Source organism: Elephas maximus, chromosome X (genome assembly GCF_024166365.1).
Source record: "Elephas maximus indicus isolate mEleMax1 chromosome X, mEleMax1 primary haplotype, whole genome shotgun sequence".
NCBI classification, from domain to species: domain Eukaryota; kingdom Metazoa; phylum Chordata; class Mammalia; order Proboscidea; family Elephantidae; genus Elephas; species Elephas maximus.
Genome location: NC_064846.1, coordinates 38,637,956 through 38,651,533, shown reverse-complemented (window position 1 = coordinate 38,651,533; position 13,578 = coordinate 38,637,956). Strand labels below are relative to the sequence as shown.

Sequence of the window (13,578 nt, the reverse complement as noted above, 5' to 3'; positions counted from 1 at the left end):
CATTAAAAAATATGTATATGTGTGTGTGTTTAAAAGTGTGGGCTTGTCTTTAATAAGTGTGTAGAAATATTTCCCTTCTCACTTCCGCTACTCAAACACCTCCTTGCTTTTATTTCTCAACAGGTCTCCAGGAAAGGTTGGACTTACAACATTAAAGGTAAATTATGCTTTTTGAAAGTTATGAGTGTGTTTCTGCAAATTGTGTACATTTTTCATTTGTGTTTTCTCTTTTATATATTTCTTCATTTCCTTGCTTTTGCCTTCTTTTACTTAATTTTTGCTCAATAATACTGTCATTATATCCTTCTAGTTATAATTAGGTACCCTAGAAATACCTAAATATTATGCTATAACAAAGGGACTGTAAGTATTTTTCAGATTTCCACTAATTTGTATTTCATTTATGATTTATGGAACAAAAGAACACTATAAAATACTATTTTTTTTTTTTTTTTGGTATGTATGTGTTTTAATTGAAAAAGTAATACTTGCATGGCAAAAATGTCTAGTAACCAAAACATTTATACCCTTTTCACTATATGGAAAAATCAATCCCAGCCTTATATCCAAGCAGAGGGGTTTGTACTGAGATATTATGCCACTGAGAGCCATTTTAAGTACAAGAATATCACCAAACAGAACTATTTGCATCAAATGGAGGATACACTATATGTGTATGCATGTATGAATACATGTGTAATCTGGAACATGCTTTTTTTTTTTTTTTTTTTTTCAGTTCCAGTGTGCTTACCTTCTACTTAAACACAATGGATACTGGTCTTTTTAATAAGCTGTAGTGTATTCACATGGCCTATAGTATAGCAGTGGGAATGAATGAATGAATTTTAAACAATAACATGGATGAATTTTAGCACCATAGCGTTCAGTAGGGGAAAAAAAGCAATTCGCAGAAAAACACATGCAATAAGATCCCATTTATATTACATTCAAAAGAACGCAAAATTAATATATTGTTTTTCTTAAAATAATTGTTTAGGAAAGATTATATTATAATTCTTTATTTGTTGTATTTTATAAACCTTATTTTGTATTTACTCAATATTTACTAAAACCGATTTTTGAAAATAATTCATGCACATGGTTAAAATTCACTCAGTGCAAAAAGTAGATAGTAAAAATTTAGCTTTCCTCCTATCCCTGATCCCCCACCTCCCAATCCCTATATCCAGAGGCAATTAATTACTAGTTATGCTTGTAGGTTTTAAAAGTCAGTTAGCTCTCAAGATATGTTTAGGTTATAACAAATAGGTTTCCAGAATTGTCTTTATCCCAGTAATTACAGATTATTCTTAACCTGAATAACATTAGATAGCAAATGTATATATTTAGTAAATATGAAGTTGGGTATTGTTCTTTTTTACTTTTTATTTTGAAGTAATTATAGATTCACAGGAAACTGTAAAGATAATGCAGAGATCTCCTGTGTATCCTTTACCCAGTGTCTTCAATGGCTATATCATTTTGACATTGGTACGATGTGAGTGTATAGTTTTACGTCATTTTGTGTAGATTCCTGTAACCACCACCACAACCATCTCCCTTGGCCCACCCCTTTATAATCACACTCACCACCTCTCCCACATCACCCCTAACCTGGGCAACCACTGATCTGTTTTCCATCTCTATAATTTTGTCACTTCAAGAAATATTATATAAATGGTATCACAGTATGTGACCTTTTGAGATTTTTCTTTTCCCCCCGCTCAGCGTAATTCCCTTGAAATCCATCCAAGTTTTTGGGTGTATCAATGATCCGTTGCTTTTTATTGCTGAGTAATATTCTATGGTATGAATGTACTCAGACAACTGAGTGCATATTATGTGTAACGGTATATCTGTTGATATCTTTGGCAATTCAAAGAAAAGTTATTTATAGTCTTGATTTTTTGAGGATTTTTACAGCCTTGCAGAAACGTGTATAGGAAGGGAGATACGAGTTATTGATGTTTACGGAATAGAATAAATATTAACTGCTGCAAGGAGTTTGGAGAAGGGAGGGAAGAGGTAGAGCAAGCATGAGAGCACTGATACCTGGAATAGAGAAAAATTTCAGGGAAGAGGTAGAACTTTTACTGAGCTTTGAAAATTAAGAACGATTTGCATAGGTAGAGAAAGATGGACCGAGCAGTGTATGTTAGGATATAGTATGAACTAATTAATATGCAAAGGTATAGAATTTGCTGGGAGCATTGAATGGAGTAGCATGACCTTTGTAAAAGTTTCAGTGGTGGAATGTTGGAAAGGTAAGTTGGGACCTGTTATGGATTGAATTATGTCCCCCCAAAATATGTGTTGTAAATCCTAACCTATATGCCTGTGGTTGTAATCCCATTTGGGGATGGGTTGCCTTTGTTATGTTAATGAGGCAGGTTTAGTGTAGGATATTTTTAGTCAGTTTGTTTTGAGATATAAAAGAGATTAAATAAGCAAGCAGAGCAGAGATGAGGAAGAGAGATGCCAAACCCGTCCATGAAGATCACCTAGGAGCAGAAGCTCAGAATTGACAAGGACCTTCCTCCAGAGCTGACAGAGAAAACCTACCCCGAGAGCTGGCACCCTGAATTTGGACTGCTAGCCTCCTAAACTGTGAGAAAATAAATTTCTGTTGGTTAATGCCACCCACTTGTGATATTTCTGTTATAGCAGCACTAGATAACTAAGACAGGGCCAGATTGTGATGAGCATTGAATGCCAGGTGAAGGACTCTGGGCTTTAAAGTTTTGAAGCAGGGAATTTAAAAAGTTAATTTTTGTACATCTTATTTGTACTAGAGCCCTGGTGGCACAGTGGTTAAGAGCTTGGCTGCTAATCAAAGGGTCAGCAGTTCGAATCTACTAGCTGCTCCTTGGAAACTCTTTGGGGCAATTCTACTCTGTCCAATAGGGTTACCATGAGTCGGAATCAACGTGAAGGCATAGGTTTGATTTGGACACCTGTACTGTCCAAGGCTTTTGGCTGGGGACTTAAGAAAAATGAAAGATTTTATTTGTGGAAACATGAAAGAAATTTGGAGGAAAGAGATCATATGCAGAGAGAGAGCTGGTTAGAGGCAGTTAGAATGTCGACATAAGACTCAGACACAGGGATAAAGTAGTGTATTCTATGGTATGGATATACTCCTAGGAATGGATAGGTGTATGTGACAACCATGTAAGAGTGGTTTCTTTTCTTCTCAGTGAAAAAGAATGGAAGTCACATTTCTAAAAAAAAAAATTTAATTTCACTTTAACCCAGTGCCATCAAGTTGATTCTGACTCATAGCGACCCTGTACGACAGACTAGAACTGCCCCATAGAGTTTCACTTTAGTCACTGTTAATAACGTCCCCTCTGTCTTCATTACCTAGAGCTGCCACAACAAATATCAAAAGTGGGTGGCTTTAAAGAACGGAAATTTATTTTCTCACAGTTCAGGAGGCTAGAAGATTGAATTCAAGGTGTGGCTGTAGGGGGAGGTCCTTTCTTGTCTGTTTCATCTTCTAGTAGCTGCCAGCAATCCTTGATGTCCCTGGGCTTATAGGTGCATCTGTCTCTGTTGTCTGTCTTCCTCTTCCCCCTGTGTGTCTCTGTGTCTAACCTGCTCTTTTTATATACTCAAAAGTGATGAGGTTTAGGACCCACCCTACACTGGTATGGCCTCATTCACATAACAAGAGAAAAACTATTTCCAAACGGAGTCATATTTACAGGTACAGGGGTTAGGATTTCAACATATTTTGGGGGGACGCAATTTAGTCCATAACATTATGCCTTACTACTAAAAACTAAAAGTGGCCTGAACTTTTTCATAATTTACTTTTTTAGCTTAATGTTCTCTAACTGATAATAGTGACTATTTCTCTGAGTATAGATCACTTTTGTACAAATGATTCGTAAATGTGATGTAGTCTTTTCTTAATTGTACTGCTTATTAAAATTGAAAAGCTCAAATCTTTTAACCAAATACTATGAAGAGGGTACAGGCAGCTCTCTAATATCTAACACAGATAGAGGGTAACAGTCATACAAATGTTGTAACCAAGTCAAACCCATTGCTGTCAAGTTGGTTCTAACTCATAGGAACCCTGTAGGACAGATTAGAACTGCCCATAGGGTTTCCAAGGCTGTAATCTTTACAGAAGCAGATTGCCACACCTTTCTCCCGCGGAATGGCTGGTGAGTTTGTACCACTGACCTTTTGGTTAGCAGGTGAACATTTTAACCACTGTGCCACCAGGGCTCCCTATAAGTAATGTAGAAATTTAATAATGTGCCATGTCTTTTAAGGAAGCATATTTCTGGTATTGTGATAGGTAGGGGTTTAGAGAAATGGCCTGATAGTGGGCAAGCTGGGGTTTAGGAGTTAGTGCATTTTAGTAACAGGGCAACTCATCTTCAGAAGGAGGTAATAAATGAGAACTGTCTCAAGTACAGCTAAATTGCTATTAGTTGTCTGCAGGCACATGCTTGGCACCCTGTTCTTTATCCCCAAAACCTGGGTTGGGGTGCTAGGACAAGGACCTGGACGTTATACATCACTGGGAAAGAATCATAGTTGTCTGCCTATACTAATTCAGATTTTACTAAGACATCTTCTGATTAACTTCTCTAGAAATCAGGTCCTCTGGTAGGTGCCTTATCACTCCTTTAAACTTGTGACCTACCAGCAGTTTTCCTTATAGGAGTTAGTATCTTTCAGAAGTTCAAAGTCCAACAGAGTTTTGTTAAAGTCAAATAAAATAGAAGTCTAATCACTGTTTGGCATTTTTGGTCAGTGTAAGAGTGTTCATCTGTGATCTTTGTGAATACTTCATTAAAGAAAATTCAATTGAGGTAAAGGAATTCTTAGTGTGTTTTTTGCTTAGCTCAATTTAGGGGAAATATCCATGGAATTATGTTGTACAGTGCTTTGGATTTGCCTACTAATGAACAGTTATTAGAGGTCGATTGGATAAAAATGCTTAATTGGTAGGACAGCTTAAGATGTTTTTCTAATACGAATTCATTGTTCTTAATGACCATGAGCTTTCAAGTATTCTCTCTTGCTCCCTCAACTTCTCAAGGCTGTTTTACTAATTGGTTTTGATTAGATTTGTTTTAGTTTAAAACCGAGATTCCATTAAAGGATATATAAACTTAAGATATGTGTATGAACTGAAGAAAAACCAGAACGTGCATTTCTTAGCATTCATTCAGCAAATGATTGCCTAGTGCCACAGTCTTTTAAGTACTGGGTAAATAGTGGTGGGCAGAACAAACAAGGTCTCTGTTCCCATGGCGCTGACATTCTAGTTGGGAAGGGAAGAAACAAAAAAAAAATAAGCAAGTGCACAAGGTCATTTCAGATGGTGATAAGTGCAGTGAAGGAAAAGATAGGATACTGTGATAGAAAGGTAAGACCCAAAATAACCTGTTGCCATCGAGTTGATTCCGACTCATAGTGACCCTATAGGACAGAGTAGAACTGCCCCATAGGGCTTCTAAGGAACACCTGGTGGATTTGAACTGCCGACCTTTTGGTTAGCAGCCATAGCATTTAACCACTACGCCACCAGGGTTTCCAGAAAGGTAAGGGAGGGAGGCTGTTTTAAGATGGTTGGAGAAGGCTTTTCTGAAGCAATAACATTTGAGCTACAATCCTAATGGTAAGGAACCATCCAGTCAACCAGAGGATAGCTGTGAGGGAGTAGTGTGAGAAGGGGATGAGAAATGTAGAAGATGTCAGCAGTGCTGGCAAGAACCATATCGTATTAGATTTTTCATGGGCTGTGGTAAAGAGTTTGAATTACCTAACATTTAAAATTCCTGAAACAACTTTTCTTTGGAAGAGTCTATGTAAAATTGGTATTGTTTACCCAGTGCTGGGAAGAATTCAATGAAACAACTTTTCAGATTGATGATATTGGAAGTCTTAAAGAAATTTCCCTAGTACAGTAGTTAAAAAAAAAAAAAAAAACTAGTTAGCATTATAATAATCTCTGGAATAATTTTATCATGGTTGTATCCTGATGCTTATGTAAGTGCTACCTTGATACTTACCATCTTTGTGTCCCTTAGGTCAGTGATCTGTCAAAAATGATTAGTGACCTTATTCTTACAAGCTCTGTGATGTGCACCAGTAGTAGCATTCAGATTGCTGTACTACTATAAATATATAGACGTTCAAATTGCTCTACATTATAAATATAAGACAACTTTAGAAAAGAATACTGTATTAAGATTTGTGAATATACAATTGTCTTATTTTACCCTAATTTTTTTTACAGCAGAAATGCAGTATCCATTTATAACCTTCCAAATATATATATATATGTACGTATGTGTATATGAATGTATACGTAGATATATATGTATTTTTGGTGGGTTTAATTTTTTTCACCTACGGACTTAAGGTGCTTTGTTTAACTTTTGGTTACACTTTGATTCCTTTTAACTAAAGCCTGTAGAATTTTAAGAAAACTATTCTGTATGTGGCTTTCTGTGTTATTTGCTTTTGTATTGTGTGTATTTATGGAACAGTACTTTGGGGAAAATAACAATTCCGATTCAACCCTTTGCTTACATCTTTAATCCTTATGTTTACAAAGGTACTTAGTAGGTTTTATCTTCTTGTGCAGTTTTTTTTACTGTTAAAAATTGGGAAAACTTTCACATTTAAAGGAAAATAACTTATTACAATAGGAAAACAGAAAATTGCTGATTGGTGACCTTCTGCAAATCAAATTATCCCCGTTGGCATATAATCTCTAGGCACTTGTCAGTATACAAATATCTAAGCCCTTTTTGGGCCTTTGATTTATTAATACTATATTTTCTGATTTATACCAATTTTAAGTAGAGTTTTTCAGAAAGGTTGCCATCATTTGGTTATTTTTTCCTTATTAAACAGGAAACAGAGACCACTGCATACAAAGTTGGAAATGAGTCCCCTGTACAAGAATCAAAACAAGATGTGTCTAAAAAGGTTGGTAAGATATAATGTAATATTAGGTCTACATCACACATCACGTTTAGTGGTATATTTAACGTGGAAAATTTGTACATCATTCTTTCACTATAGTGCTCTATATACATAGATACTCAGTAAATGTTCCTTGAATCTGTTAAATTTGTGATTGAAGACCCATCAGGCTTTTCGAAGTCATTTTCATATTCTAAGCAATTCCTAATTTATCTTTGAAACAGCATTTTCAAAAATGTTTTGTATTGTGTTTTTAAGCTTGTATTTTTATTAGAATAAGCTATAGCTGCTTTTGAGGCGGTTAATACTAGGAGTTAGTTAAGGGTTTTGAAAAGCTCAGTGCAGTACATTGTGGTGTCTTTACAAGTTATTACTCTGATAATACCTTTGATACCATTTAAAGAATCAATGCTATGAAGCTTCAGAAATTGGTTTACTAGAAAACTGAGTACAAGATAGAAATTTTGAATATAGATAGTTCACAATATCAAGGTAAACACAAGGAGAAAGGCAGGATGGTGTGTGTTCATTTATACACTTCTTGAGTGCTGTGTCCCATGCGCTGTCCTAGACAGTAGGTTTCTGGAGACCAACCAGATGGTACATCCTCTACCCAGAGTTTCTCAACAGTGGCACAATTGACATTGTGGGCTGGATAATTCTTGGTTGTGGGGAGAGGGTGCTGTGCATTGTAGGATGTTTAGCAGCATCCTTGGCTTCTACCCAACTAGAAGCCAGTAGCTTTCCATCTTCCCACCACAGTTGTGGCAACCCAAAATGTCTCTAGACATTTGTGGGTTAAGGGGGCAAAATTGCTCCAGTTGAGAGCCCTTATGAAGTTTAGAAATGTAATGGACTGTATATTTTGATGTTGGTCACTTTTTGCTTTAAAATGAACAGTTACCCCCTTTGGGAAAAGTGCTGGTATTGTGTGTCAGCATAAATAACAAATATGGAACCTTTTTTTAAAATAAGAAATTTTGTCCACAATTCTACACTGTGACAAACAGCTGTGTTGATTTTTCCCTCCTGGTCCTTTTCCATTTATTTGCTTAATTGTAGTGTAGATAGAATTTTATATTCTACCTTTTTCTCTTACATTTTTGGATTTTCCTCATATTTCTATATGATTTCAATAATCAGTTTTCATTTCATGCATCAATTTCCGTTAAGTGAATATATTACAGTATATCTACCCTTTCTTGTTGGACTCTTGGAATGTTCCCATTTTTCCACTATAGCTTTTCTTCCCCTTTGTAAGAATTATTTTTTAGGGATAAATTACCAATGGATAACTTTCTGTAGTTGGTAGCAGAAAAAAAAAAAAGATTTTTAAGGAAATTTTAGAAGCTGAAAAATAGTAAGAAAACACTACGAGTCAGTAGACTGAGGCTTAAGAGTCTGGGTATCACTTTTTAAGTCCAAGCCTTCTCAATTCAATTAAGTATCAAGCATTAATGATAAAATCTGTGAGGATATATTCCGGAACAAAACATTATCCCTGCTCTAAAGTAGCTTACATTTTAGTAGAGGAAATCAAATAAACACAAAACTAATTGCAATGAGTGTTCAAACTGAATAAGAACACTGGGGGACATTTTACTTCCTGCTTAGGAGTTGGAATGGGGAAGACTTGATGGAAGGAAGTAGCATCTGAACTGATTCTTGGTGGATGAATAGGATTTAGACAGACAGAAATGAAGGAGCAAAGGCATGGAGATGGGCAATGTGCAGACTGTTTAAGGATGAGACTAGAGACCAAAGTTAGGGCCAGATTATGGAAATGCCATATGTCGTATGAAACATTTGGGGTTTATTTGATATGCCTTGGACACGTGGCAACCTTTTGTGTATCAAACAGTGCTTTGGCATGATTACCTCTGTACTGGTCTTGATTCTCATTGTTCTCTTGGTCTTTCTATTTAAGTGGCCTCTTAACACCCTGAGAAAATTGACAGGGCCAGGCACCATAAACAGGTGCTGTGGGGGGCATATCAGGAGGTAGAAAATAGGGCCTTGCCCTCCAGGAACTAATTACCTGGTTGTGGAGAAAATATACTTGCGGAGGTAGCCCATATACTTCCTTTTATTTATATTCTGGTTTTTACCATACAAACTAGTAAGAATGATAGGAGTTCAGAGGAGGGAGAGATTGCTCTTAGGGGATTAGAGAAGGCCTTAGGATTCCCAACTTTATTTTCACCCTTAGAGCGTGGGCCTTTCCATTATGTATAGTGGCTGTTTCAAACCTTTACACTCAGTTCATGCTTCCTACTGCACGGAGACATTAGAGGCTAAGAAACCTGAATTGACTCCACTTTCTAACATCTCTCACTTCCTTTACATGCAATTTTGTTTTCATCATGGTATAATACTAAGAACACTTGAGTTTTTGAGAAAGACCTGGATTTCAATTTTGGCTTTGTATCTTACTAGCTGTGGGACCTTGGACAGAATTCCTAATCTTTTACCTCAAGCGTCTGCTTTTATGGAAGAGAGATAATCCAGCTACTTTATAAGGCCTTTATGATGACTAAATGAGAATGTGCATATTGTGTCTAACCCACAGTAGGCCCTCTTTCCTTTCTTTACCAGAACTTTGCTCTAATATCTTCCTATCCATTGGCTCCTCTCCTCAGCTTATAAAAATGCCAGCAGCCTCTTCCCTTAATAGCCAAGGTTCTTGAAAAAGTAAACTATATTGACTGTCTCTGTTTTTTCACCTTATTCATTCTTTAGCCCTCTGTAATCCAGCCTCTGTTTTCACTAAGGTCTTCGGTGCTCAGTGACCACCTAATTGACAAATTAACTGGACTCTATTTAATATTTCTCTGGTAAAAGATCGAGGATTAAAAATTTGAAAATTGAAATAAATTATTATACAGAAATGTCAGAAATCAGGGATGGATACTACTGAGCGGCAGCAATACCCAGTTCAGGTTAGCATGAATTTGTGGTAAGCCGGATCAGGACAGTTCTGAGACAGTCTTCTTTCAGAAGCCAAGGAACAGAGAAAGCAGAAGTCATCGTGGTTGGGCATGGTAGAAAGAGAGGTGGGCTGTGAAATTTAAAATGTTAATACTGACAGGACTCGGTAAAGATACATTTTTTCTAAATGTTTTTAGACGACACATTTCAGCTACAGATGAGAAATAAAATGGAAAAAAGGGCAAGATGGGACTGGGTGTTCGAAATATTTATTGGCCCTGCCATCGGTCTGAACAGTGAGGCGTTGGGTGTAGTCTGTTTAAGAATGTTAATCTGCTGGCTTTTTTGTGAGGCTTGAGTACAGAACTAAACAAGTTGAATTTTTATACTGGGAGGGGTTTGATTCTCATGATTTTGTTAACAAGGCTCAAACCATCAGACTGTTATTACCATGAATTTTGCATAAATAAGTAAATGAACTACAATATTAAGAGTCTTACTGTAATTTTAGGCTTGAACTTTATTTTACAGGATTGCTGGTACTTCTGTGACTATATGTACTAACACGATTTCCTACTATAATCATTAAAGGTGCAGATTCTGAAGCCAAACTCCCCGGATTGATATGCTAGCTTTACCACTTACTAGCTTTGTGACCTTGGACAAATCACTTGATCTCTCTGTATCCTAATTCCCTCATTTGTAAAATGAAGATAGTAAGAATGCTATCTCATAAAGATTAAAATATGTAAAGTGTTAAGAATGTTGCCTGACACATGGTAAGTGCTGTATAAATGAAGCTGTCATGTTCTTGTAAATAGCTTTATTTTAAAAAATGGATTTTTAACTTTTCATCAGATTATTGAAAGTATTATTGAGGAAAGTCAGAAAGTACTACAACTTGAAGATGACTCTTTGGATTCCAAAGGGAAAGGACTTTCTGATCAGGCCACTGCAAGTCCTGTCACAGCTGGAACAGATCTTAGCAATGTACCTGGACCATTAGCCATAGATAAAGTACTACAGGAAGATTCCCAAAAAGCAGAGAGTCAGAATGTATTTGAAGAAACTGAATTAGAATCTAAAAAATGTTTTCCTTCTGATGACGCCTTTGAGAAGCCAGCAGATGAAACCACGAAGTCAACTGAAATAAGTTCAACTGAGGAGCTTGATGTGCCCGAAACTGAAGGAGAAGTATTGAACAAGGAAGCCATGGAAGTCAAACAAAGTGAGGTTCTAGAATCTGCATCCTCAAGGTCCGTATCTACTAAAGATTTTACTGCAGTGGAAGAAGGAGCTCCTGCCAAACCTCCAAGACAGCTTACTCCAGAACCTGATATAGTGGCTAGTACAAAGAAGCCTGTTCCAGCACGCCCACCCCCTCCAACTAACATCCCACCTCCTAGACCCCCACCCCCATCTCGACCTGCTCCACCACCAAGAAAAAAGAAAAGCGAATCAGAGTTTGAGGCTCTTAAAACTCCTGATCTAGAAGGCAAGTAGCAATTGAGAAATAACTATTTTTGTGGAAAAAATTTTAAAGTTGAAACTAAGCTTTCTGATATTTATTTCAGTTTATGCTGCATAAAGCCACATTGACGGCCATGTTAGAAAATTTTTTTCTTTGGTAATAGACAAAAGAATGAAAATGTTTACATTGGTGATAAGTTATATTACTATCACTGAACATTTCAGCAGACTTCAAACCTCCAAATCTGTTACTGTTTGAGTGGCATGGTGACAAGAATGTGAGATTTGGAAACTTAAGCTCTGAATTCAAATCCTGGTTATGTTAAGGAAGTTAACTTGTTTGAACCCTGGTTTCCCGATATGTAAAGGAAGAGTAATAAAACCATTTAACCCGCAGGGTTGTTATAAGAATCAAACAAATAAAAGTTAAAGTACTTTATAAGCTATATATAAGGTCCTATATAAATGTTAGTTATTGCTATTATTATTGTTGTCATTACAGTTGCCAAAGAGAGTGTTGTGTCCGATACTCTCCTAACTACAAACATAGTTTCAGAGAGCACAGCCAAGGATTCTCAGCCTTCCCTTGATTTGGCAAGTGCTACCAGTGGCGATAAAGTAGTTACTGCTCAGGTTGGTGAACTGGTGTTATACTTGATACAGGCCTTTACCGCTTTCTGCAGTGAACTGGTTTGTTGATTGTTGAACCTTCTTTCTTCTCCAGGCCAAATATTTATTTCCTTGTCCCCAAAACCTGGCCCCCTTCCTTCTCCTGTCTAGCTCTGGTAATAACAAGCTGGGTGACCCTACCAGGCTATTTACCCTAAGTCTCAGGTGCCCCGTTTATAAAATGGGAAAAAGCCTTTCTTGAAGATTTATTGCAAAGATGAGATGAGCTGAATTATGACAAGTACCTGGCATGTAGTAGACATTGAAAAAATGGCAGATGCGGCAGTTTGTAATATCATTGATATTAGTAAATTCCAGCTGTCATCTTCGTGTACCTGACCTATATTGGTCAAAATTGGGAAGTTTTAAAAAATAATTTTCTTTTTCCTAATCGTGAAAAGTGTCATCATACCAGGCAGTGGGCATGATAACATGAATCTTACCATAATCAAATTCTGGAACTCAAGGGTTGCTTAAGCAGTAGCTGTTGTGGGGTGAGCTAGTAGACTGGAGATAGAAGATTATTGTCCTGTCATAGCCTTAGAACAGGGGTCAGCAGCAGCCTGTTTTTGTAGGGTCCCCGGGCTAGGAATGGTCTTTACATTTTAAAGGATTGTTTTTAAAAAAATGAAGAACGTGCGTACGTGACACAAAAAGTCTAAACTGCCACCTGGCTCTTCACAGAAAAAGTTTGCTAACCCCTACCTTTGAGTTAGCCTACAGCCCTGATTAATAGCAATTTTAGTGCTGTCATTATTCTACTAGTAGAGAACTGCTTTTTGACCAGGGCCAAATAGAGCATTAATTTGTTTTCAAGACTACTAAAACAGAATATTTCAGGGGTAGCAGTAGTTTTGGTACCTAGCTTTTTTCAGCATGCTGGGAATAATAAAGGACTGAAACTGAGTGTTCCGTTTAAATGTTCAGTACGCTCCATTATCTAAATTATGGAATTCTTTAGAACTGTGTGTGGTAATGAATAATTGAGGATTTGTAGAAATTGCCTCAGTCTGCTTTGTGTTTATAAAATTATCATTTCAGGAAAATGGAAAAGCACCTGATGGGCAGACAGTAGCAGGTGAAGTGATGGGCCCTCAGAGACCTAGATCCAACTCTGGGAGAGAGCTTACTGATGAGGTATAGTTAGATTTTTTGCTTTGGTTCTTAAAAACATGAAATATAAAAATCATAATGTTGTAAGAGACAAATGAAAATTGAAGATTGTCTAGGTTTTTCTTTCTTTTTAATATGCTGGATCTTGCAACTATGCCTTAAACTTACCCTTTCATACAATTATATGATGGAATAAATGTATTAAAACAAGGACCGTATTTTATAGAAAGTACACTTATAAAGAACTTGATGTTATAGATACAACCTGTTTTTATACATATTAGATAATGTACGCTATATAGAGACTCAATGCTTCTTACCATTAAAATTGTTTAGTATACATCTGTTGGTCAATTAATTTATAATGAAGTTTTGAGGCAAAATTTTTTTTGAACTTTATTTTTTTTTATTGTACTTTAGATGAAGGTTTACAGAACA

General features: G+C 36.5%; 1 protein-coding gene across 1 annotated transcript in view; it reads left to right on the top strand.

Moving 5' to 3' along the window:
• Positions 1–13,578, top strand: part of WDR44 (WD repeat domain 44) — a 96,069-nt gene that overhangs the window by 36,184 nt on the left and 46,307 nt on the right. The window contains exons 2-6 of the mRNA XM_049872653.1: positions 124–157; positions 6,889–6,963; positions 10,747–11,383; positions 11,861–11,991; positions 13,069–13,164. Coding sequence (XP_049728610.1) covers positions 124–157; positions 6,889–6,963; positions 10,747–11,383; positions 11,861–11,991; positions 13,069–13,164 — 973 coding nt within the window. The remainder of the gene's footprint in view (positions 1–123; positions 158–6,888; positions 6,964–10,746; positions 11,384–11,860; positions 11,992–13,068; positions 13,165–13,578) is intronic.